The sequence below is a fragment of the Anas acuta genome, chromosome 8 (genome assembly GCF_963932015.1).
Source record: "Anas acuta chromosome 8, bAnaAcu1.1, whole genome shotgun sequence".
NCBI classification, from domain to species: Eukaryota; Metazoa; Chordata; class Aves; order Anseriformes; family Anatidae; genus Anas; species Anas acuta.
This window is the reverse complement of record NC_088986.1, coordinates 6996390-7024220: the sequence shown is the minus strand read 5'-3', so window position 1 is coordinate 7024220 and position 27831 is coordinate 6996390. Positions and strand designations below refer to the sequence as shown.

The 27831-nt window shown below is 35.5% G+C and overlaps 1 protein-coding gene across 1 annotated transcript in view; it reads right to left on the bottom strand.

Moving 5' to 3' along the window:
• Positions 1 to 27831, bottom strand: part of FAF1 (Fas associated factor 1) — a 159308-nt gene that overhangs the window by 101986 nt on the left and 29491 nt on the right. The window contains exons 3-7 of the mRNA XM_068690190.1: positions 26041 to 26087; positions 23014 to 23222; positions 19595 to 19686; positions 19154 to 19242; positions 10888 to 10993 (exon numbers count right to left, since the gene is read on the bottom strand). Of these exons, the coding sequence (XP_068546291.1) occupies positions 10888 to 10993; positions 19154 to 19242; positions 19595 to 19686; positions 23014 to 23222; positions 26041 to 26087 (543 nt within the window). The remainder of the gene's footprint in view (positions 1 to 10887; positions 10994 to 19153; positions 19243 to 19594; positions 19687 to 23013; positions 23223 to 26040; positions 26088 to 27831) is intronic.

The window sequence follows — 27831 nt, the reverse complement described above, 5'->3', positions numbered from 1 at the left end:
AAGTTCCTCTTTTGAGGCAAGAAGAGCTTATTCCTGAATAATTCAAAAGTAGGGAAGCATAAGAAGTGCTTAAATTTATCTGGGAATAGTTTTGTGTTGACAATTTCAACTTTAACTAACAGTCTCTTTCACCCATCCTGCTTAAAAGGTCTTGGCTCCTTTTTTATTCTGTGCGTTGACATTGGGCTGGCAGAGAAAAGGCTAGACTGCAGCTGAGAACATCCCCTGCGCACACAGCTGAGGACTGTGACCACCAGGCAGCTTGGACAGGGATGACTAACAGCAGTGATGAATCTCTGACATTCTGCTCAAAAAGAAGCAACAGAATGGTGAAACAGCATCCTTTTTTGTAATACAAAGCAGTACGGTGCAATTTCTATCCCTGGTGATAGGTAAGCTGTCAAGTCAGACATTTTAGTATTTCATGGCTGGATCTCATGAGGCCAAGGATAAATATGGAAATTCACAAGGGTATGTTGTGAGGTAGGGTGAAAGTTTCATTTTTGATGAACCAAAAGTAGTAGACTGAGATTAAGCTTGAATGGAGATGTCTTTACACTCCTTAAATCTTCTTGCAAAACACTAAGTTGTAGCCTATGGCTATGTCTATGTTAGCTCGCCAGACAATGCAGCAGAAGATCTGCAGAGAAAATCAGGTGGCGATGAGCACTCCTTTACGTTGCTGGTTTTTCACTAGTGACCATTTCTGGTCTGGTCCTGTGGACTGAATGTCTCTCAGAAGTTGGAATTTATAAATTGTTTATCTTCTAGCTCAGTTTGATCCTAATGGAATTCAGTTTGCACACTTGGACTGCTCCATCATGCAAGCTTAAGCCCAGTAAGTTGGGCAAATGGGAGACTTTGAAAAGACTGCACAGTCTGTGAGAGTTTCTATAAGAAATTCAAACATCATCTAATAACCTTCTTCTCTTCCAAAATACAATGAATTAATTAGGTTAAGTCTTTATGGAGCTGTTCTGCACTTGCCATTAGCTGGGAAGAAGGACTAAGAAGGGTGGACATTAAAATGACCAATAATTGAAATCCACTGAACTAATCCACTGAACTGAGCTCAAGAGGAGCAGGAAAATGATTATTTTATCTGCAAAACAGAGGAAGAGTCAGGGGGCACTGAACTGAAAGCTCCTCTCCTTGTTCCTATGCTGTTCACTATGTTAAAAGTGAAATACCCAATGTGAAAGCAAGTTCTGCAGAACCATGAAGTAACCTTTGGTTAGAACATGCACGATCCACTCCCCGAGTGGACTGAAAATGAGCAGATTTCATACAAGAGATCTGCTTATACTGTGCTCACAGCCTACTGCGAACACCCTCCTCAGAAGGTCCTGTTCACTGACATGACATGCGAGTACCCACTTGATTTGCTTAGGTTGACTGGATCTTGTGGCAGTTACTCCTTTTCTGGAGGATTTGGTTTTCTTTCCAAGCCTCGTTTTCTCCTATGCCCTTATCTCGCTCTGCTTTAGAGCTCATCTCCACCATGCTTGAAGGAGGTTTGACCTGAGAATCACCTCTACCTGTTTCCATTTACTTCTGTGTCGCGAGATGAAGTCTCAAACAACTCCTGGTGCCATACGCACTGTGATGCTTCTCTAGCTGAAAACTGTGTGGTTTCATTTATACATACATTAAGGATGATGTTTTGCACTTGTTAAACAACTTACAGCATTCCTGCTGTCCACTATTATTTCTACGTAACTTCCAGTACTATTGCTTTCAAAACAAGGTAAAAAGAAGTTCATTTCAGTCTGCAAATCTATGCTGGGGAAAATAAAGTAGATTCAAGGCTTGGTACAAACCCAAAAATTGTGATCAAACTATATAGTTAGTAAATTGTTTGTCTAAATCTTTCATGTATGATGAAAGATTATTATCATAATTCATTAGCAAATTACAGACTTTGTAATGCAGGCAGTCACAAATTTGGCTTTGTATCAATCATTTTAGACCAGCTGGGTAGAAATTAACACAACTCTGGGATACATAAAATGAAGTGCTCTTTCATTTTTTAATTCACTGGAAACTTTGAAGGAAAGAAAAGGAGCCTTTTCAAAAATGTCAATTTTCCCTCATTTTTGTAAATTATTCCATTTCACTGTAGAGATATACACAGATTAATGTAATTTAAGACCACAGTAATCAATATAAATATGATTTGTATAAAGTAAATGCAAAAGAAAAAGAAGTGAAGTTTAAAAAAATCCTTTTCATTGTTTCTGAGACAATCATACGTGTTAGTGATCACTGGAAGAATGATTAAGTAAATACAAAAGCTAATAGCCTTGCTCCTCACAAGATACAATATTGTCAAAATTCTTGCTCCAAGCTTTTTCAGTCGACTGAGATGACCCTGTACGAAAATGCTTGTTTTGATTATGTCTACTTTGCCTAAGCTACAAGGCCATGTATAGTGACAGCTGCATTTGGAAGCAGCTTAAAACAAATTTTATCTTAGTGGCACCTAATCCAGAGACTGGTACAAGCAGCATGGAAAAGTCAGTGTCAAAATTAAACAATGAAGGCTTTTCTAGGAACAGATGCTTTTTGCCTGCAGCTGTAAAAACCTTAAAACAATCCTATACCCCACTGTCTGGTCACGCAACTATCACAAAGCAAGGCATAAATTTTGCCACTTATTGCAAATGTTTGCTGAGAGCTTCTATAACCCTTTTTAAAAACAGTAACAGGGATTTATTGAGGGTGATTATAAGGCCATTTTATCCTTTAAATGAGTGCAAGGCTCTTCAATTTATGCTCATGATTCTCAGTAAAATAACAAAAGACTAACTTTTTAAGTTTGTGTTTTACAAAGACATAGGAATATAATCGAAAAATGATAAAAAATGTGTTTACTAAAGAGATAGTGCACTGCCTCGCTACAATGTTATGGACTGGACAAAGACAAAAGTTATTAATTCACAGGTGAAATGGCAACTGAATATTTTCTTTGCATAATGATTACAGAATTACAGAGCTACCGTTACACTATTGCTAAGATACTGTAGCCCATTTCAGTGTCTTACCTCCACAACTACTACGTTAAACATTCTCACATCACCTCAACTCTATAAAAATTACTCTCTCTTAAATGAATGCACTAATACAGCTTATATTTAGGTTTAAAGTTTATCTTGCTGAAAAACGTCTGTAACTGAATGAATAGAAGTAAAGCATCGGTTTCCCAATTAAGTGAGCAATTTACAATGTCACGAATCTAGTTGGGTTCCATATGAACTGAAGAGGTTTTTAGATTAGCTTCTGTTGTGTATTTAAAAGTGATAGCACCAACATGATTTACATAAGTACAATATTTTCAAATATTTTCTCACCAAGCAAGCACTCTAAAATTGTGAAGTGTTTCCTTTCTTACTCAAGTTAAAAAAAAAAAAAAAAAAACTTTTTCCCGAACAACAGTTCATTAGCACCTCACTATTTATAAGTATAATTGGGTTGTTTGATGAGAAAACATGAGAGAACACTGTGCCTACTATAATTCGCACAAATAGAAATTTCATTGTTTGAAAACAAATCAGCAATTTAATGATTTTTTTTTCAAATATAAGTGTATATCATGCAATAATAGAAGTGATCATACTATAGTTAACATAGGATAGAAAGGTTAATTCATGGTCTGGTACACTTCAATTTACAAGCTGTAAATTATTTTTTTAATTGTGAAAAACATGAATATTTCATTTTTGATTCAACTAAATAGAGTTTATACACATAGCAGGGCTATTCTGTTTAGATACAGAGTATTGCTTTCCCACTTTAAACAGCCCTGGAACTAGGAACGTGGCTGTTTAATATGTTCATAAAGCTGCTTAGGTTCTCTTGTCATTACATGCTAACACCTTTTTAATAGCTAGCATTATGATAGAAGCAGAAAAATTCCCCACCTCTGAAAGTAAAACAACAAATATTCAGAATCAGAATAGCAAGTGATGGTTTTAATGGCGGGTTTTTAAAAATTCAGGGTTTTAAATTAGGTCTTGATCCCCAAAATCCTTAGCATCTTTAAATTACACAAGCCAAGCCATTCAATTCAACGTGATTACTTGTAAAATAAGGACAACTCACATGACTGAGCATTTATGGACCAGAACCTATAAGCAAAATTATAACAATGACTCCTCATTACTTTCAAATTCAAATAAATTGATCCTTATCTTTTGAGAGTTTCTGGACATTTATGGACAGGGTGCAATAGAGACAGGGAACGAAAGAAAGAAAGAAGAGGGAGATATAAACATGCACCCAGAACTACAAGCGTCGACAAATCGAAAGCTAACAGATGTGTGACTTCTAATTAGTTATAATAATCTGTGCTGCAACGCCAGTGGAACAAGCCTCTCCTTCCTTTGGAAATTAAACTGCCTCCTTTGGAAGTTTTAAACTCTCTGGGTGCTTCTAAATTTATGCAAGAAAAAAAATGTCGCTTTCAGTAAATTTTAGATATCTACAGTGATAACTTTATGAAAGGAAAATATTAAATTATAATTATCCTAAACAGACACAGTCTTGTGAAACTAACCCTACATTCATATGAAAATACAAAGCATTGACTATAATGAATTTGATTCATCCTTGGACACAAAGCTTTACCACAGTAAACTCAGTCAACTGTTGCTCTTGCTTTTATATTCATAGTACTTAAATAGCGCACTTTAAAACAAAAAAAAACTCCAATTGGCTTTTCATACATCCACCCTCCCCAAAAATAACGCACTTGAAAAACCCAAATGATATGAAAAGGCTTCAAGGCCTCTTTTCTCCTTTTCACAGCACTTTTTTTTTTATTTCTGTTTGCAGTAATCTGCCTTTCACTTTCTCATTGCTACAGAACAAACGAGGAGGCTCAGCACTTTGAAAAGGGGGCTCAATGTGTAATGGGTCCACTAGAATTAATTTAGTTGCACCAAATCCATTGAGCAGCGAGGTTTTTTTCTCTTCTCAAATCATTTTGAGTCGGACGCAGCCCCCAGCCTTTGTAATTCTAGTAAAGCACTTAAAGTGCACAGTAGGTGTTCATCAGGACCATCTGGTCAAAAGCAAAACAAGCTGCTGATTTTGCCTTTGAATAGAATGAAGCAAGTGTGAATTAGTCTCTTCAATTAGCACTATTACAACCTGTCAAGTGCATATTGTAAAACAGGATTATTACAGTATTGGTCACCAGTGCAATTATTTACTCTCTGCCTTTTCTTGCATATAAAAATGTCCATGTTTACTAGTTTTTGATAACTGGAGATCAGTTCTTTAATGATATGCACGTCCAAACCCACCGAAAGCAGATTACAGGTTATGAAACATATTCGGGCAGGAATATGGTAAGCTTCATAATTAAAGCGAAGTGAAGGAGAGCCCTGCCATTACCTCCGAGTGCTGCTTCTGTTGCATGAAAAGGGAAATGGTTGTATACCTTCATCAGTACAACCTCTCAGAAACGGATCTCTAAAGTCAGATATTGAGATATTTTAAATGCCTAATAAAGCTGTCACTTGGAACAGGTACAGAATAGGTATTTCCCCCCTTCTTTCCCAAGCAACTTCATTTTCCATATAATCCATAACATGATCACTTACAAAGTTTATCCCAGTCTTTTCGGTAAATGCAGTATAGTTTAGCAATGTGCTGGTTGTCTTTTTCTAAAAAACTCCCCCCCCAAAAAAAAAACAAGAAGCTGATTTAGCTTTTTAAAATAGGTTTCTCTCTCCTTGTTTAAGTCAAAACACAGCTAACTCATTTACCACTGCAGAACACTGATGGTATCACAGTGATAGAGGCTTAAATTACATATAACATTGTTATTGCTGTAAGTTGAATATAGTTTTTACATACATTTCTTGAGAAAGCAAAAAAAATGTGCAATTTTCACAAACATAATCTAAGTATCAGGTACAATCAATATAGCCACAACCTATTTTACTGGTTTTCTGATACTAAGAAAATAATTGAACAACAGTGTGGAATGTCTGTGCATCTATTAAATACAAAAAGAAGTGTTATTGATTTTTATCAGCATAAGAATAGTTTGTAACTATTTTAAAGCAATTAAAAATCTCAAGAATATAACATCTGTTCTGAAACTGTTAATGTATGCACAATATTTGGAGATGATTGTATTATTATGCCTGGCAAATGTATTAAATTACAACTTTGTAGTTAAGTAACTGCAAAGAACAATGTTATCTACACATACATTTTGTGTCCCACCACCAATGTCTGACCTTTCCTATGGGTGATCTCAGACAACAGTAATTGGTTTGAAAATATTTTGTACAAATACCATAAATCAGATGTAAAAAAAAGTACAAAACCTTCAACTGGATTTTTTTCTGTATGTTGAAAGCAATTAGTCTGCTCGCCTATATTTATGTATTGCAATTATTTAAGCCCTTCAAATCATTTTTTTGCCTGCATGTACATAAATGGTGCTTTTGTATCTTGTTTCACATTCATCAACTTATCAAAAAAGTTTTTACAAATTCAGTACAAAGGACTTCAAACTGTCTTTAGGGTCTGGCAACACAGAATTTATAGTTTCTCTCATCCCAAGCAGTTCTGTGTACAAATAGTTCCTCCTCCTGCCTGTAGTGCTATTGGATACATTGCTTTTCTTATTCCATCTTAGCCAGTAAGTCTATAGGGAACAAAGAACAAATATATTACCTATGACAGGTGACAGGGATGCTAAGATACTAGCCTCTGATTAGTTTATTGGCTAAAGGAATGGAATAAAGAGCAGATGCAGCTACGCAAAGGCAGCCTGTATTTAGGGACCCATCCTTGCATTGTTTGTACAGATTTTATGTTCTACTAGGAATTATAGAACCTAGTACATGCTTTATCTAGTATTCTCAACTGGAATCTCCAACAGTTAGAAAAAAAATATACAAAAAAAAAATCACTGATCTCCAAGAGGCCTGAGGTTTCTGCATATTTAACTTGTCCACCCTTTAACAGCCACAGCTTGTGTACACTGGATACTTCTGTAATCCTGCACACAGGAATCACAAAAAAGGCTTCAAAGTCTTTACCGACAGTAAAACAGACAAATGCAAACTCCTTGTTTTTAATGGAGGTATCCAGTTTGATAAAATTTACTGAATTTTTCCCATGTCGCCGATTAAAACAACAAAAAGTGCAAAGCGTGCTTTTGTGACAGAGAGATTCTCAATTCAAAAAGCTTTCAGCAAATTAGTTTGACTGTGTATACTTCAGGATAGGAGTATCCTTGCTTTCCATGAAATATTTAAATATTCCCCCCATGTAAAGGGCTGTCTTTCACCTCTATCAAATAATGCAACTACAACTTGAAAAAATTGAAACACAGCAAAAATATTAGTTTTAAAATAAGTTCATCAGAATAGCCAGAAAACAATGTATGTTAAATAATGCAATGCATTAAATATATGCATATTTAGCAAATAGCTTGTTAAATCAAAATTTAAAAGTTCTCTTACTTCAGCAAGGGATAACCTCCACAAGTTATTTTAGCAGAATAAACAGTATGTATTCAGGCAGAAAACTTGTTTTAGTCTTTTATGTATTAGCAGTTCAAATTTGTTAGAACTGTCCTTATTTAGCCATAAAATACATTGGAAATGTATTAATTTACAGTCTCCAAACTGGCACAAACCCTACTAATTTCCCCTTAAAATGCGGATCATGGAAAAAAGTAATCATGATATTTCCCAGAACAGTATCTGCCCAGAATTAATTTAATACTGCAATTTTACAAGAACAAACAGATGTCAGAAACCTGTGACACAGATTAATTTGCAATTTAGGCCAACATGTTATCATTAACTTTCTAACTTAACCACTCCCCTGCTTGACTCACCAAAAAAAAAAAAAAAAAATCCAATATCCAGTTTGATAAATTAGGTTTCGTTTTTTATTTCATTTCTAAGTTTCCCTATAGGCTGATGAGCCTGCATCAATATAATTGAGAGTAACTTAGATTTTTTAAAAATGAGAAATTATACCTTAATATGTGAAGACTTGAAGATGCAGATAAAGCAAGTGGAAAAAAAAAAAAGCATTTTCATGTATCATCCAAAATCCAAATACGATTTAATACAAGAGAAATTGTGGAAGCCAACCTGAGTACTACAACTTCAGGCTTCTCACATTAGAGAATTTTCTGTCAGGTTGTTTCCCTATTAAACAGCAAGATTTTTTATTTTTTAAATAAGAAATCATTTGAATATCATTTACTATTAAACATATATTCTAAACAATGAAAACAGAGAATTGAAGCAACAGTAAAGCACAGCAGATAGCTCACTGAATTCTGCATTTAATCCTTTGCAAAATATTTATGACAGTTTTGAAAGGGTAGCGGGATTTTAGGAAAACTTGGAAAAAATGTTAGTTCTGTAAATTTTAAGGAAAAGATAACAACAAACCTAACAACTAGCCCTAGAGAGAGAGTTGCACCCAACTGTGGCAAGCAGTAGAACATTTATAGAATTTTAAATATTTCTTTTAATAATTGATGTAGTCATTTTGAATCTTTCTGCATAGGATATACCATGTGAGTAGATTGCATTAACACTGCTTAAACACTTCAACTTGTCAGTATGGCCAACTCGATTTCTGAAATATTTGCAGTATTTTCCCATCGAAACAGTAATAAAGGTAGAATAAATATATGCCACTGCTTTATAATCACTGAACATTAATGAATATTTTATGTCTTTTTAAATCTCCCTGTTTAATTTAAAAGGGTGAAATTAAGTCTCCTCCCTGCAATATGCCAATTATCTGTAAATCAAACAATAACTTGGCCATTATACTCCTTTTTGTTAATATACCAGAAGCTAATTTGAAAACACTGAATGGCATTTTTAGGTAATAATTGAATAGTCCTTCCTGCCCTCTTGTGGTTGGCAACTGCAACTTCCACGAAGCTTTTCCACGATTACGAAAATATACCAGAAGGAAAGTAAACTATTAATTTGTTAAAGTGTGAACATGAGAGTGAAGGAAAAAAAATCTATTGGTCTCTGGAAACAATTGAGACATGGCATCGAAAAGAATGAAAGGTATCACCAATTTCTCCAAATCACACAAAGTAACTAGATTTCAAGCATTTGCTACAATGTTTGCTCTATGCTAAAAGAAAAAAAAAAATTAAAAGTCATTAGGGAGTTAACATACAAAACAGCTCTTGTTTTCTGTAATTAGACAAATGTTCGCCAACCCTTTTACCTCAGCCAAGTCCCCAGTGATTTCCACAAGACTTTGTATAGACATATTCACCTGTTCACTATCAAGTGCACAAGTCCACAGTTTTTTTTCATTTTACCCTTGAAATTAATTATCTTCATAATTTTATACACAATATTGGATGTGATACTTAGACACAAAGGAGCAAGGCAAATAAAGGTTTGATGCTCATGCTAATAAGGGTATGGGGTGGTAGACTCAGGGGGAGCTTTTGGTTGTTTAAGGGAGAAAATTGTAACTCACTTTTAAATTGAGTTGACTCTGTATGATAACATGCTGACTGTAACCTACCATTAATAACAAGAAAATTTCAGTGCATGTAAAGCCTAAATTCCCATGCACCATCACAGCTTACTGGGTCCTTTAAGACTGGAGAGTAGTAGTTGATATAGCATAGATAAAAATAAATGGGTGATACATATGTGTGATATGTTTTCTTCTAGAATCTCACAATTTAAAATTACGAGTAATTTGAAGATTTATAGAAATAAATTACTAAAATATTCATTTTTAAAGAGTAAGAGCTTGGCCCCTCAAAAAACAAACTGATGCAACTTCATTTGTGTGCTTGTATTAAAAAACTAACAGAATTTACTATTAAAGGTTTAAAAAGGTAAAATGCTTTCATGCAGAGGAAAAAAATATAACTTACATCTTAAGAATAAGGTTCGCAATGAAAACAAAACAGTTAGTGATTACTTTTCACTGTTGCATGGGCTATTTCTCTGATATAAAAATGTTACAGGAACTTAAAATAATTCTTTCTACAATGTCACCTCACCTCATGAGAAAAACTTCCATAAAACGTCCTCAACAAGACTGAGAGAAGACACAAATCAATAGCAAACACAAGTTTAATGTGAAGAGCAAACGTTTAATCTTAATATGTTGTGAAGTTAATCCTTAAGATTCTTATTTCTATATTGTTTGTCATATTTCCAGAAGTTAGTGGGTTATCTGGGAAGTAATACTGAAAACATGTGGCCTTAGATACATCATGAAGCATCAGACAATAACCTTTGGCTTCAGAAAGGAATTAAAAATATGCAAGGACTGCTTGCTCTAAATTCTGAGTGTCCCGATTCATGTAAGAGATATTTGTTTCTATAGAACTTAATTCTGATGAAGTTCTCTACAATATCACCCCTTGCTGGCCATTTGACAGAATGGCAGTGACATCCATTATACACAGAAACCATTTGGCTACCAAGCCAGGAAGAGTTAGAGCATTATAATAGCAACCAGCAATGGTAGAGGTGCCTACAAAACGGAGATGGAACTGCTTAACAGAAGGGAAGACAGCAAAAGGTTCAAGGGGCTTAAAAATAAAATGTAATTTGAACAACTGCCCTTCCTCATCATCGTAGAGTACCTCAATAGAGGCTGTTCACATATTTTGCTATTACAATGTATAAAGTAACATCTTTTCTGCATAACTTAATTGCAAACTTTTTTTAGGCCAAGCTCTTTAATCAAGTTATCGCAATCTTCATGATCAAGTTGATTAAACCAAAAAGATGACTAATAAAATAAAGGAATTTCCAACTAGGCCATGTAAACTCTCTTTCACAGAGCTGGCATTAGCTATAACGAGCTACATTTATTCTTCAGCTGTGAAACACCACTCACCTCCTGAATGGTACTGCTTCCTGAGAAGTTGAGGTTGTACTCCCGCTGGACTTCTCGATGGGTGACGAGCAGCATGAAGTTTTGATTTAATGACTCCTGCAAGGCCCTGAAATGGTTGAAAGAAAAACAAGAAAATCAGGGATAAGCATGTTACAGCTTGTTTTACAGTTAGATGCAAAAACCCCAGGGTACCCTAAACTCTACATGGACAAGTCCAGGCACAACATTATCATCTCTCTTTTCACTCTTAAATGCAAGGAAGCATGCTGAGAATGACCAAAGGCCATTCCTGAACTCCTTCCTTAATAAGATGACTGCAGCCTTTAAAGCTCTTCTAATGTTAAATATTCTCAAAATTGAGAGTCACATTATCTTCACAAACATCAGGTATATTTAGCACTCATTATGCCATTAGGCTTGTAAGCATATTGATGACCAGACAAAACACCAAGCTACAATGCACGTTAAAAACTGATGGTAAGTAGAATACGGCAAAGCATGCTCTCACTTCTCTAGGGTTACCTGAAGCATAAATCAAATGGAAATGCCTTAGTTTCATTCAAAGCACATAAACCCAGCTAATTAGAACTGGAAAACTAACCACAGCAAAATTTCTCTTGTGGTTATTGACTATTTAGAAAAGTTAGTTCTGCTCAAATTATTTTAACTGCATATTAAAATGTCTTTAATAACATAAGCTAAAAGAAAATCTTAAGATACAGATTAAACAGGTCAACATTAAGTCACAAAGATTTTTTTTTCCCAGTAACAAAACATCTAGATGTTAAAAAGGCATCCTGTTTAATTAGGTACAAAATTATGCAACTATCTACTTTTCAAAACAGAAAACAGGACTTGGCTATAGACAGGGCAATTCCAGCTACGTATGAATTAATACAGGCTACAAAAATGCACTATAACATACCTTGCTACATTTCTAAATAGTCTTTAATGCAGAGTTGACCTGTTCAGTGGCATATGGAATTAAATTGGGTCTATCTACTTCTTTTTTTTCCTGTAACACACTCTTATAAGAATGCAAAATTTTTTTTCCTTCAGATCTTCACTGTTTGATGACACTTCACCATGCCATTCCTCTAAGCAATAAAGGACAAATTCTGTATGCAGATGAGCACAGCTGTATCTTAAGACACCAGAAGGCAAGACTGCTGGATTACTTGAGTCTTGATTTGTTAGTTTTTCCTTCTACTGTAATTACCGATCTGCACTTTGGCTGCTCAGATGGCAAGGAACCCATGCAATACTCAATGGATGCTTTAGCAAGAGATGCACTATTTGCTTTAGCATCTCAAGAAAAATTACCTTACAAACTCAGCAACATAATTTGGATTCTGTGACATCTTAAACATAACAATCACACACGACAAAACAAAATCATGAAGTGCCAGTTCTCTTGTCTTTTATGTGTTTTTGTAATAAGGAAGATGAATTTAATTATTTGTTAATGCTAGGTATGTTCAAATGTATGACAGACACTACATATGTAACTGAAATAATTAATCTACATCGAATGTTAACTTAGCTCCACTTGTCACAAAATCTTTTAAAAACAGGCTAGAAAAATTTAAAAATACTTCACAGTCCTGCATAGGAGAAAAAAACAGTCTGAAAAGATGCACACCTATTTTCAAAGGTAATTCTAATTTGATCCCTAACAGTAAGTTTAGCATTGCCGTAACCTTATTTTCTTTTGGCAAATGTTCCGGAGCAACTAAAATACACTGCTGTACTTTTTCAGGTTCTGATTTTTTCTTTTTTTCTTTTTTTTTTTTTTTTTTTAATACTGGAGGCAAGTGATATATGTAACTGTTCTAAAAATAATATTAATTAATGAATATATGAATGACTCCGGATTCCATACGGGGTCACACAAGGCTCTATTACAGCTTTTTGTTGTTGTTTTTGACTTTCTGAAAATCTTTAGATGGAAACTGATAGCGTGATTCATGTTTTCATTCTGTAATTGATGTAAGCATAGAATGAAACAGGCTAGTTAGATCAAACCCTCAGTCTCTCACGGTATGCATAATACATACACTTAAATACCATCCAGATCCAAAATATGGTATGCTCAAGAAAAACAGATATGTATGTGTTCATAGGAAAGGTTTTCCATTTCTCTACTTCATCTGGATGTGATAGCAGCAAATATTTAGAAAAGAAAGAAAAAACTCTTCAAACACAGTTATTTTAAATTAAGTGCTTTAAAATTAAAAGCTTCAGTTTTCAAAGTAAGTAATGATTTTGACACCTCTACATTTTGGATTTCTGAACAAGACAAGCTAAACATTAAATATTGAGAATTTGCTTGTTAACATTCATAGCCAAATACAGTCAAAGAGCAGGCTGAAAATTAAGCTGGATGAGAAAAAAAAAATCACCTTTTCTTCAAAAAACAAAGAACATAATGAAGAATTGTACAGGATAATGCTTACATAGAAACATAGATTGGGTCAACTGACCCAATCCTTTGGGGTCCCATATCAAAACTTCATATGGCCTTGAAGCCAGAAGACATGGGCCACGTATGTTCTGAAGTCAAAGGGAGGAGGAGTTGTCGAGCACTTATGGGCAGGATGTGCCCACCAACTCCTCCACGTACCAGCGCTCCCCTGTGAGACTGGGTTGGTTTGTACATGGAGCTAGAGAGCCAGCAGTGTCAGTAGTCTCCTCCCAGATTCGTTTCCTCCAGCAGGGATTTGGATTACCCCAAATTCTTTGTGGCAATAAAACTCTGACTCCAAACATAAAATAAATTGCCGTAAAATTGCAATTTCAGCCATTAAAGCTCTGATCAAATGCACAAAATGAAGTTCTTTAAGCAGGAGACTGCTCCTTGACATTAAGCTGAACCTTTGTGTTCTCCCCCAATGCCTTTTTTTTTAAATAAAAAATAAACTTTTTAAGAGATGCACATAACTGTACTAAGACGGCTGCTTTTGAACACTATGTACATTTCTAAAGCTATGGCTTCAGTGTTTGCAGCAGTTTCATTATCCTGCAAATGCTATCAGTCGACTACAATCTTCCAAATGAAATATCTGCATTAAAAGAAGAAGAAGAAAAGAAAAATCAGGGCCAAACTCTATTTCCCATTGAAGTTAAGATTTTTTTTATTTTTTTTTGCCATCAACACTAACAGAATTTAATTAATTTGCAGATTAATTAGTGGTGAAAGGAAATCAAATTCTAGAAACAGGTTTAAAAGTAGGCCACTTCTGTCAGCAGCATCTCCCCCCTACTGCAAGCCCTAGCTCTCCAAAGCATTTGCTGATAGGTTATACACATTGATGTTACATTTTTTCCTCTCAGCTGGATGATTATGCTTTCACTATTAGGCACAGGAGCCAAGGGCACTTGAAAGTACTTTCAGGTACCAATCTTCCAATACAGGAAATCTGACAACACCCAAAAAAAGGAGCAAGTCTGAGAACAGACAAAAGAAAACAGACCTGAGCCCAGTCATGCAGTCATTGCTCTGACCAGTTTTAGTTTCAAGAGAAACCTCAATCAGTTTAGGATTTCATATGGATTGCCTATATAGCCTTGGTTATCAGCATTATCACAATGAGTAGAAACCTCAGCAATGGACCAGGATTCAACTGAGGTTGAAATTTATAATATGCAACAAAAACCACTCCTCCCTAAAACTTAAATGTCAAGCAACAGAAGTTGCTTGAAACTGGAAATACCAAATGCTCAATTAACAGTTGGGAAGGAGTTTACTCACTAGCTACTCCACCCAAATTCCAATACAGCACAATTTATAAACAAGTGTAATAAATTAAGAGAAACGATATTTAGCCTCAAAGTGTGTAATAACAAATGATGCTAAATTTAAGGGGACAGCAACTGTTCAATCAGTCTATGAAATGCTGAAGTAAGATGATATTAGAGTTTTTGTTTATTATATTTTAAACTTTCGGCTTTACTATTTTTTTCTTGTGCTGTAACAATATATAAAATGCATTGGTTATATCCATTTTTAAATTAATGCCTTAATGCTTTGATTTCTGATGTAATACTTCACTTAATAGTATTTTTCTTTGAAATTTTAGTAATATATATATTTTTTAACTTTAAAGCCAAAAGTGTATCTTTAATCAGTGAACAGCAAATGATCCATTTCATTTCAGTTCTTTTTTTTTTTTTTTTTTACTTCTCTATTTAAGTGAAATGCATTCAAAATCAGGCAGTAGCTTCTTCAGTCACAAGATTTCCCCCAAAATCTCTGAATTTTATATAAATAGGCATGACACAAGGTAATTAACATTTCCATTTTAAACTTACAGATTTATACAAGCTCATGTCAACAGAAGTCCAAATTTACTGTAATTACAGATTATTTACATTAAAACAAAATAAGAAATCAGTATGTAAATGTAATGTTTGTTGTAGCTAATGCAGCAGGAGATGGTAGATTAGGTTCAAACAGCAATCAGTTAGCAAATCTGGCTAACATGTAAATGAGCAGAAGCCCTTCTGTTTACATTCTATTGCATTTTAAACTTCAGGATTTTTAAACTGTCTCATGAGCAGATGTGAAAATAAAACATTAATCTTACCATTCTTATTGAAGCTTTCAAAGTAACTAAAGCAAGGCACTGCTCCTGTCCAGCTAAACAGACAATACTAATAACTGGAGTTGCAGGTTACATCCTTCTTAATTAACACTCCGCAACAGTTGATAACGTATACCAAAACCCCATGCCACAACCACCACTGCTCTGCAACAACCTAAAAAGCACGTACTCAGCAAAACACAGACCCATTACTTGACATGTATATATAATTTTTATTCCTATCCACACAGATAATTACATTTCTTAAATAAATTACACTCACTTAGCAAAATCTAGCACTGTAATCATCGCCGAGACATTCAGCTGGTCAAACAGCTTTTAGCTGCTTTGAACTTTCTGGTGATACATCAAGTATAAAAAAGAAATTAACATTTTCAGCTGTTTAGCAAAAAATAAAAAATAAAGTATGAATATAAATTAAATGACATCCATTAATCAAAGTGACAATGAAGGAAAAAAAATATATATAAACAGCACTTCCCAGAACACACAAGACTGAAAGAGAAGACCATCAGGAAGACCTGGCTATGTGTCCAGACTCACATGCCTATGCTTTTGATGCTTCCCTTTATTGCATTGTCCTCACCCTTTTTTCCTGAACTGAGTATTGCTGGTTTGCAAGAAGCACCTGAGGCACTAAAGGGAAGGAAAGCCACTGTAAGGAAGTGAAGAATCTAATCTGAAATGCCAGTGCAAGTAATCTCTCCCCTTGGACAATTATTTATAGACATTCTTTGGCACCTTTCTGTTTTAAGACTGTTTTCTAAAGGAAATTGTGTTTCTCTCCACCCACCTATGCCATCCAGCAGATTTGTACACATTTACTAGTTTCAAGGAGAACTGACGATGCTGTAAAGGACTCAAATACTGGGTGTAAATCAATAGCTGAGTAGAGGAAAGGGACCTAAATTGCTGCCCACCTTCATGAAAGACTGCAGTAGAAAGCATAATCTTTTTATACTGCCTTCCTCTGGCCTTTGATGACAAAGAACGACCATATGATCTGTTCTCATACAGCATACCCTGTTGTTTGGTACTACCTGCTTACCGGGATTTCAGCTGAAGAACAGAGCCGGGGCAGGATGACAACCTACACAGGTGAAACAGTGACACGGGTGCTACAAAATGCATGAGGGGAACTGAAGCACTGCAAGAGGGAGGCAAGATCAAGGGAAGCATGGAGGGAGAGAGTGAATTACTTCGTTGGGATGAGGCAGGAATTCACCAGAAATCATCCTTCTTTATATCCACAGCCCACAGACCATGTTGTTATTGTTCCAGATGTTGTACGTGGGTAGGTATGGCTTTGCCAACCCTGCAGGTGGTATTTGACATTTAAATTTAATCTTTACACCTCAATTTACTAACATGCAGTAGTAATTCACTGGGTTTCTATTACCTATAAAAGCTTTAGATATGCCACCGATGAATGAAGATGCCCTAGGAGATTTTTGCTTGTTTAAACTGCGGGATCGTTTTGTCATTACATTTAGATGCCAGTTTAAGTCAGTTCTGGGTTAAGTCCATACAGTCTGCCACAAACTTCAACGCCTACCCAGCAATACATTGGAAAAGGATGTTTCAAATGCTCCTCTCCCTGAGTGTCAAGAAGAGGCACAGACCAGAGTTTATAGAGCTGTGACCAGATTGCTCCTTTTATGAAGGGCATATCCATAAAATACCACGTACTGAAATCATAGGCTTTTCAAATATCACTTTCTGGAGATATTCAAATCACGACTATTTATCTCTAGTTCAAAACAGGAGGCAGTTGAAGAAAACAGCAGATGAACTCACAAAGTAGGAGGCAAAGTTCTTTAATTTCCATTAATAATACATGTGAGCATCATGCTTTTAAAAATTGTGGGCAACAAACTAATCTGAATAATAACTGACCTAACAGTAGGCAGTAAACAGTGTAACTGGGTTTGGTACATTGCTTCAATTAGATGTGTTTTGATCTGCATTGATGCTTTAATTGGAGGCAAGCCTCCCCTTTCATCTAGAATTTATGACTTCAGGGAGATGATCTAGCCTTCAAATTATCCTTGTTTAAGTAGCCACTAATTAATCATCGTTTGCTATCCCAAAGCTACCAAATTTATCTTAAAAATATCCAAAACTAAATCTCCTCTATGGAACAAGTATAAACTGTAAAGGTAATGACCACTTTGATTTTACCAGGAAATAAAGTTCTTTTAAACTGTTCATCCAACAAAAAAAACTGGGAACCCTTGATAAAGAGCTTGTTGCTTTTACATAGTTTATTTCAGTTGAAATAAACTACATTCTTTGGAGTCTAGATTTCTTTCCAAAATCAAAGACATTAAAATGACAATACACAAGATAACCATGTATAAAATAATAAAATTGCAAAATGAATTAAAAAAAAAAAGCATCTACATTGTTTTTCCACAGTATTTTCATTGTTCTTCAAGTAGTTCTTTAAGTACAATGGCTTATTGTCCTCACACACAGCCACAGCTCATGTTTGTACGTACAACTTGCATCTCAGCTCACTACCACCCTCTGTTCCATCACTGCTATTCCCTCTCTTAATGTTTCTATTATTTGTTTATTATCTATAATTTAGATCAGTTTTCTTGTTTCTTCCATAGAACACGGGTTATGTTCATAGATAACTTCTTAGTACTACAGGGACTACTTTTAGTCATAGGGAAACCATCTATTCATTTCTATTGATTGTCAAAGGATTTCCTTTGTCATATTTGTAGAATATTCTACTATTTAACTACAACAGCAGAAAAGCAATTCCCTCTTCAGATAACTTGAAGGGAATCTTGTCTAATGACTATGCAATTTGATCAATTCAAAGTAGAATCCTCCCTGCTTGCTTGACATCTTAGGACCAGAGCTACTTTTTTAGACTCAATTACCGTGCACCCTCTAGTGGCCACGGAATAAAATTAATGGTTGTCCTGGTACGAATACATCTGTGTCTACCGTTGAGAAACAGATGGACAGGAAAGAAAACAAGACAAAACGTTGAAAGCAAAGAAACTGCAAACTGCTCTCTAACAGTAAGGATTCTGTTTTCCATAAAGAAGCATTTAATTTTCAAACCTTTGCAATATTCACTGACATATGAACACTCTGTTAACTTTTTAAGTATTGAAATCAGTGAGATACCCTGCCTACTTAGACAAAAGTAGTTATTCAGCCTATTTATGTACATTTTTAAAAGTCCAAGATACAATGAAATAATATAACAAATATTTCAGAAAGAAAATTCTGATCAGCTGGTAACAATTTCTACAAGTTTATCTTAAACGAATCAACCTAATGCAACACATTATGAAAGGCCAGCTTTAATTTAAAAACACTTACTCCCAATGGAAATGAAAGTCACCACATCTGGAAGGTATAAAATTCTGTATGCACCTAAGTAATTCATGTAGCACACGAATTTTTTTGTAGACCAAACAAAAAACCAAACCACTTTTCCCTTAATTTCAACAGTAAGGTACTGAGGTAGTTAATCCCAACACTCGCCTCTTCAACCACTTAAAACTGGTTGCAGGTTCCTAAAAGGATACATGATGTGGCTTCACAAAAATAATAAAAATAAAAATAAATAAAAAATAATAATAATTAAAAAAATAAAGAATCATACAAGTAGAACATATGGCTAAAAGACTTACCCAGAATGACTTGAAGAAGGAAGAGGCAGGTCAGGTGTTAGAACATAAAGACTATTATTTTTTGGCAAGTGTAGAGTTTTTAAAACAGTCTGAGGAAAGAAAAATCATTGTAAATATTGTAAATATACAGCATTTGCTGATTTTGACATACTAGTTTATTCTACTTCTTTTAATTCTTGACAACACCGTCAAATTTTTGTTTCAAAACGTACTTACTATGAATTCAATAACAATATTTTTGTAGCTGTGCCATGTTTTAAGTAAAAACAACGAAAAGTGATTTTTTGGTAATGTTTTAACTTAAGTGTTCCTAGCATTACTTTCACCTAAGACATCTAACACTGTTTGAAACTCACAATTCTTGCATTTTAACCCCTCACCCTCAGAGCCTCAGTTTGAAACACTGAATTCAGGTAACTGAAAACACAGTAGAAAACTTACACTATCGTCTACATCTCCAGTCTTCCACCCTTTCAGCAGCATTTTAGATGCAGGAATCTGAAGTTCATTTTCTAGAATACGTTTGATATCTCCTGAACAGAAAAGGAAAAAAATGTCAAGAAAAACACATATAAAGGAGACACATTTACCACCATCTCAAACATTACTGAATTACAGCACATAAATGAGCAAGAAAAATTTACTACAAAATCAGTTTTACTGTAGTTATCAATGTAACACGCACTTGAAACAGCAAAGAACAAATGAAGCTAAAAATCACAGAGCATGAATCTGATTCACACAATCACATGAGGATTTGGCAATTTGGACAATATTTCAGTAGTTCTACACTGCACGTGCTATCCACACATCTGCAGACGCATGCTACCTGAAGCAATGCACCTTGCCAGCAATAAAGGTGGTGTGCACTCACAAATCCACGACCAATACTCCTGACACAGGGAACTAGAGCATTCACACAGCTTGACTGGTCTGACAGCTTTTTGAGTGTTTTGCAAATTTTGATGCTGTCTTCTTCCTGTAGCTATTATAGGCACAAAATAATTTAGGCTGCAGGTACCTCAGGAGGTCACGTAGACCAAGGCCAACTCAAACAAGTTCAGAGGTCTAACGAGACCAGTTTAGTCAAGGTTTTGTTCAGCTGACTCTTGAACACTTCTAAGGATGGAGGCTCAACAGCTTCTCTGGCCAACCTGCTGCAGTACTTGACCACCCTCATAATTAAAATAAACAAATATATTCAGCATATCTAATGTTGCAATCTGTGTCCTTTGCTTCTTATCTCATCACTATGCTCCTCCAAGAAGAGTCTGGCTCCATCTTCTCTGTGTCCTTCCATCAGATATAGACTGTAATAAGGTCTCTACCTCTCCCCTTCTCTCCTCCAGGTTGAACAACTCTAATTCTCTTCACCTCTACTTGTATGTCACCTTGTGCTCAAGACTCATGACTATCTTGCTGACTACCGCTGGACTCACTCCACAACATCCTTCTTGTACTGGGTACCCCTGAATTGGATGCATTGCTCCAGACACAGTCTCACAAATGCTGAATAGGTGAGAAAAATTATTCCGCTGGATCCACTGGCTATATTCTTGCTAACACAGACAAGGATGCAGCTGGCATCCTTGCAGTAGTGCACTACTGATGAGCCTCCAGATCTGCCTCTTTTTTTTTCTTTTCCTCTCCCCACGAAGTTTCTTTCTGGCCTATTACCAGATGGTATAACATGGAGTTATCCTGCCCCAGATGCAGAACTTCATATTTGCTTTCGCTGAGCTTCGTAAGGCTGTTGTCTGTCTATTTCTCCAGGCTGTCCAGGTCTTTCTTGATAGCAGAATTGCCCTCCAGAACATCAGCCACTTTCTCTGATGTGCTACTGCCTGTGAACTTGCCTGGAGTGCTCTTCTTGACAAGCAGGTTTCTAATAAAACAGGTTTCATCAAGCAACACTGGCCCCAAGATCAGCCCGAGTGCATTAGCAACTACATTAGCAACTGTTCACCAGACTTTGAACCTGGCAGTTCAGGCAAATACCTGCCTACATTCTAAGCTCACATACCCAGTCCTCATCTCAAGAATATTACTACAGGAATACTACAGCAGAGTATGGAAAAGGCCTTACCAAATAAAGTAACATCCAGTTCTCCCCTTGTCCACAGAGACAGTTATCATATCATAAAAGGCAATACAATTAGGTATAATTTATCCTTACCAAATCCAGGCTAGCCCTGGATCACCTGTTTTTTTGTTTGGTTGGTTGGTTTTGTTTTGTTTTTCCTTTCTGTGCTAAAAAACGCATCCCAGGAAGATTTTGCTCCATAGTCTTTCCACACACTGAATTCAGAGATTGCCATTGAACAGCTGGTTCGCATTTTCCTGAGCTTTTCTTTTAATGCTGACTGTACTGGGTACTTACAGAAGCCCTTTTTATCTCTTAGTGCTTTCAGCTCTGCTTGACCTTTGGTATTCCTTTAGCTCCAAACCTGCATACTCTGTCAAGCCTGTATTCCCTCTGGATAGCCCAACAGTACCTTTTACCTTTGTTGTACTTTCTTTTGCATTTAGCTTAGTCAGAAGTTTTGTTCTGTGCTGGCCTTCTGCCACATTTGCTCCCCTTTTCGCATGTGGGAAGGTACTGTTCTGGTACTTTGAATTTGTCCTTGAAGACCAACATCTCCCTTAAGTCCTTTTGCCCTTCAAGACAGTTTCTCCTGGGATTCTGCCAAGCAAATCTTTGAAAAAGCCAAAAGCTGCTTTCCTTAAGTCCATAGCTGAAATCCTACTATTTGTCAAACACAAGGCTGTCCTCGATCTTCATATTCCAAGAAACAGACAGAAGTCTTACACTGAATACCTTCTGACTGTTCCTTAATCACCTATACCTGAAAGAAGTTTATAAGAAAAAAATTACTACAGCTGCACAATTCTGATTTAGCCATTTGTGTATCTACTCTGCATGGACATAACTCAGTGCAGTGCAGTGAAAAGACAGAACACTGATCAAGAATTCCAACTCATCACCACTAGGTGGCACCATCCAATACCAAATCAAATGCAGAGAAGAAAAATAAGGACCAAAAAGTTTCAATTTCCAAATTTCATCACAGACATAAGGCTACAGTTCTGCAAGTTTTTTAATCAACTATTTCTTTGTTTTGATCTGTATACTGTCTTCAAAAAAAACTTTTTCTCCTTAGTAATTTAATTTCCTTAGAAAATTAATTCATCTTGGTATCAAAAATAATATACTCTGCAATGGTACGAAAAGCGTATTTCTAACATACTTGTATAAAATGCATCAGATTTAGAATGAAGACAAAAAGAATCTGATAAAAGGAATCTTAACTGCCACAAAAGAGCCAAATAAAATTTTTTAAAAGGATGTAACAATGCTCTTCATAATTGCAAGAATTCCTATGAATTTTGTCACTAATCCTATGCAGAAAAGGATGATGCTATAGAGATTCAAAAAGGAAATGCCAAGATCATCTGCTTATTAGCGGACTGCATCCACACTAATCCTACTGCAAATTATATTTTCACGCGTCAACTTAATCAGTAATCTTCATTATGTTTCTGAAGCAAGTCCATAAGACAACTAGATTTCAAAATAAATATTTGATAGATCACTAACCTTTACAAAGGATTAGTGAAATTTTGCTTTTTTAAAGCTGCAAAGAGATTTGAAAATGGTTAGGAGCTGTGGAGGCCGCATTTTTTGGGAGATATTTTGGAGAGATTTTTATTTTATTTTATTTTATTTTTGGTTGGTGTTTTGTTGTTTTTTGTTTGTTTGTTTTATGGTTTGGATTTTGGGGGCTACGTGTTTTTTTGTTCTTTTTTTCTTTTAAAAACTTCTCTGGTAAAATTCTTATGTCATTTTTACACATCCTTACCAACTGTGGAGCTGTCTTCAAGTACTACATCCACATTTCTGTCTCTGTACTCAACCCTGAAGTCAAGCATTCGAGGTTGTCTTTCCACTATTTGTCTAGATGGCACTACATGGCGAAATGCTGAGGATGAGGAAGGAGTTGAAGAACCTGCTGCAGAATGACTTGTAGGTCCATACGCTGGTCCTTGTAAAGTCTCTCCACCATACTCACTGAAACATATGCAGATAAGAAGGTTTGAATAAAATAGCTTGATAATGTTTAAACAAAGATTAGCAAAGTGAAATGAACAGTGTTATTCACTTACTATGGTCCACAGCACATGTCTCTTGAATAAACTACACTGTCATATCTGAAAGTACTGTTTTACTAATAATTAGAAATTAACTTTCATATTAACATTAATATTTCAATAACTCGGAAGAGCTATAGAAGAACAGTTTAAACGACAAACAGGCATTTAAGCCACTCTTTTACTCTAAAGTTCACTGTGTAATTAACATCAGATTTATCTTGAGAAGCAGCATTATTTCCTGTTTCAGGAGTGCTGTGACCATATAAAAACTTGCACCATGACAACCACCAGTTTTCTACATCATCAGGCTTGTACCACATGGAAATAAGAATCAGGAAAGAATCAAAATAAATGTCAGAATAAACTGGGAAACCCTCACTATCCAGAAGCACACCTTGTTCTCTTCTGTGAGCCACTCTGCAAGATGTAACTGAGATTAGAAATGAAAGGTAACAACACATGAAATTTAAGGAACATTACTCGAGGCCTAAGAAAATTGTGATGTACTGAAATCAGATTTTGATGACAAGATACTTCACAGCACAAGCCTAGAGCTTTGCATTGTAGATGTCCTTACCAGGAAAATGGTGCTCCCTACTTAGATTGTCTGTCCTGTGCAGTTACAGGATATCATGACGGAGGATGTGAGCTAATAAAATGTATGCACTGAAAGAATGGGAGCTGTGCAAAGGAGGATTTAGGAAATGCGGAGATGCAAGTTGCCTCATTTCCATTCCTGAACAGAACTTATTTAAAAGACTCCCTTTCCTGAAGTTACCATGAGATTTCTCAATGGAAATGTTTCTTCAACAAGTCAAACCTGTCATCTAGAGGATGACTGAAATTTTAAAAAATGTGAATATGGGTGGCACCCACGTCACAGAACCGTGCATAAACAGTACCAAGCTATTGCAAATCACATCATTTGAAAAAGAAAAACGTATTATGCTTGTAAAACATGTGGCTCCTCTATTTCTCACATCAGCAGGCTCGAAAGGATGAATTCCCAGCTACAAACACCCATGCCCAAAGGTCAAAGACTCACTGCAGAGGACTAAAGAGTAGAGGAAACAGTCTTATTTTCAGGCTTTAAAAAAGTATAAACAACAAGCAATATGTTTGGGGTTTTGGGGTTTTTTGTTTGTTTGTCTGTTTTAAATCTGACATCCAACAATGAATTAAGTAATGTAACCATTTTGTTAAAAGACATAAGAAGCAAAGAATATCCTGATTCTCAGGTATTTGTTGTTTTGTTGTTTTTGTTTGTTTGTTTGTTTTTAGTCAACACGATTGAATTATAAAACAAAATGTATTTTTTTCCCTCAATATATTAACTTGCTTCAAGTCCAGTTGTATTAATTATATTTGATTCCATCACAGAAAGCATCCTACATGTCTGACTGGCAACCTGTAATGGAACATAAAAAGCTTCATGTCAGTAAATTAACCTCATCTGAAAACCTCTGGAAACTAGCCTTCTATGCCTTCTAGGTCTCCTTTTAAACTTCTTGCATTAAAATTAAAAAAAAAAAAAAAGAGAGAGAGAGAGAGAAAGAGAAAGGAAGAAGACTACTTGTGACACTCTTTATTGTCTAATCATTTCTAAAAATGAATAAATTAGTACCGAAGAAAGCTGTAAGTGGACACTGGACCTGCTTGTTATCAAAGTTGGGTATAACTACCCCCTTGATCCTTCCCCTCACAAAATGCTTGCAAGCATTCTGGTATTTTGAATATAAACGCTTTGAGGTCAGGACTTGCTAACAAATCCTGTTTCTGTGTCTCTGCTTATGTTAATAGGTAGAAATAGTGCTTGACTCAGAGGCTTGTTCTGAATTGGACTATGCAGACCTAGCCATAAATAAACACCTAGTAACTTTACTGAGCAAATAAGGTTTTATCTTGAATTAAAAAAAAAAAAAACTATTTAATGATAGCTTTAGTGAGTATTGACATATATGCCAAAACACCACTTTACCTACATAATTTATCTTCTTTAATCATCAAAACAAACCTTTTAAAAATAGTACATTGAGTATTTTCTTCAACAACATCTAAAATGCTATTTTACTGCCTCTCCCAATAGCTCAATTCTTGTTCTGCTGTTTTCAATTGCCTCATCAGCACTTAGGATATCATATGTCAGTGACTTCAAGATATGCAGGCATCAGTATACAAGCCAAAATTTAATTCAGAAGCTGAAAGATGGTCAGTAAAGCTCCTTTTAGAAGGGAGCAACCTTACTTTATCTAGTACAATATCTGCTGCATGTAATTCACTTGTAATAAACAAACATTTTTTTGGCCAGAGGTATATGGAATACTGATATCCTTAAAAATGCATAAGGAAAAAGAAAATACTTAGCCAGGCATAAGTTTTGTCCTACAAATTTTTACACCTTTAGGGGAAGAAAAAAAATAACAAAACAAAGTCCTGACTTCCTAGAAAGCATATCAACATCCAGACCTAGTAAAGGGACAATCCTACAGAATGACCTAACAACAAATGAATTTAGAATAAAAATTAACTAGTTTGAATAGGTGTTTGAGCTGGTTTTCCACCAGTATGGAGGGAAAAAAAAAAAAGTTAAATCAGCCTTGACGGGTATTGAATTTGAAGCTCAAGAAACTGCTTTAAAAGGGAAAGTGCATCACCATCTTCGGATTCAGGAGCAAAACCGTAACCATTACACAGCATCATTCTCTGCATGTACTACTCCAGCGCTCTGTGCTTACCTTTGCAGAATGCCGTTTTCTTGTGGTATTACACCATTTATAGCTGCCTGAAAGGAAAAAAATAAATTTTCAATCAAACATGCAGAGAAATAACAATAAATCAGAAAGATTCCTATAATATGTTTTAAGAAGTGATTAACTTGCTTTAAAATGTATTGTAAAATGTTCTCCACTAAGTGAATATTCTTGGTAAACAATATTGCCATTGAAGTACACTCTTAAAATAATAATAATAAAAAAATAAAACTTAGCTAGGTGGAAATGAACATGAACTGATGTTCAGGCTCCTGTGTGTGTGTGTGTGATGGATTTCCCAGGTGTAATGCACAGGAATCAAGCTCATGGCCTGTGCTCAGTAAATCGTAGGAAGCGTACAAAGTGTTAAAAATGCAGCTTTCAGACACGTCAAGCTAACTGTGCACAGACAATTACATTTACAGAAGTTCTCGTGTTTCCCAGAAGTATCAGGCCTACACAAACCTAAGACCCTGCTCAGCTGCACATACACCCATACATACACCACATACATCCAAGTTCGAAGTCTTCTGGTCTAGTCTCTGAAGTACACCCATGTGCCACGGACTCACAGAAATACAAACTACCCCTCCTCAAATTCAACCAATCTTCACACACAAAAGGAAATATTTTTAAAATACAGTTTATGCAGCTAGGTATCATCCTATGCTGCTCAGATTACCAAAATAAACAATATATTACTTAAGCGTAGGTGTGAGACTGGGCCCAAACCTGGCGAGTTGCTTAGGCCTCTTATTTAAAATTACAGAGGTATTACCTATAAAAGTTTTGTAATAATATCTCTTTGATATTAAAATGTCTTTTGTTTAGAATAGCCACACAACATATCCCAGTTTTAAGTCCAAAAACCCACTTCTGACAAAATTGTTTTCTCAGCCTGATCTAGCATAGCGCCATTCTACCTTGTGGGAAGCTGTAACGCATTTCCAGCACATCTGGCACTACGTACGTTTATATATCAACCAAAGCACATACAAAGCCAGGAAGAGCAAAAAAGTTGAAAAAGAGTAAGACTCTCTTCAACAGTATTTAGGAGATAACTTCTTGCAGGCTGTTTTATACCACAAAAAAAAAAAAAAAAAAAAAAAAAAAAGGTTCCACAATCTCCTTGATGCTAGGATTTTTCAGACTTGAAGTGCAGTGAAAGTGATACCACACGAGCTAGCAATGATGGCTTACACATTTCACTACTCAGCTGTTTCAATTCTGTTCTGATTATTGTTGGAAGATACGGGAGTAGAGAAGTCAGAACCCCACCTCACCTAAGGCTTTTAAGCAGGGCCCAGCAATGGGCACATAAAGGGGAATAGCACTGGAGGGAATTTGACAAGGAATGAGAAAAAATATGTTAAAAAAAAAAAATTGAAATGCTAATTTTGAGTTTTGATAATCTTTATAATCACTATTGTTTTCACTTTTTTTTTTTTTTTAATTTGGTAGGCTTGAGGGTGACATTGAAGAGAGCTTGTAGCATCTCACTGATTTTCTATTTCTGCTATACCACCAATTCCTATATTTCTTCTACCACAATTTCTACTATCACTTTTATCCATTCTTATAATATGTCAGCTATGCCTGAACAGCTGGCCAGTATATCTGGTGAATAAGTATCTGGTCCTTGATGAATACGGCTAAAATTTAGAGGCTCATAGACTATTTAGTGCTTCAGGAGGATGAAATCTAATACTGTAACTGAACTACGGACTGTCATAATCTATCATCATTTTTACAACTTAACATTAAAAAATGTGGCTT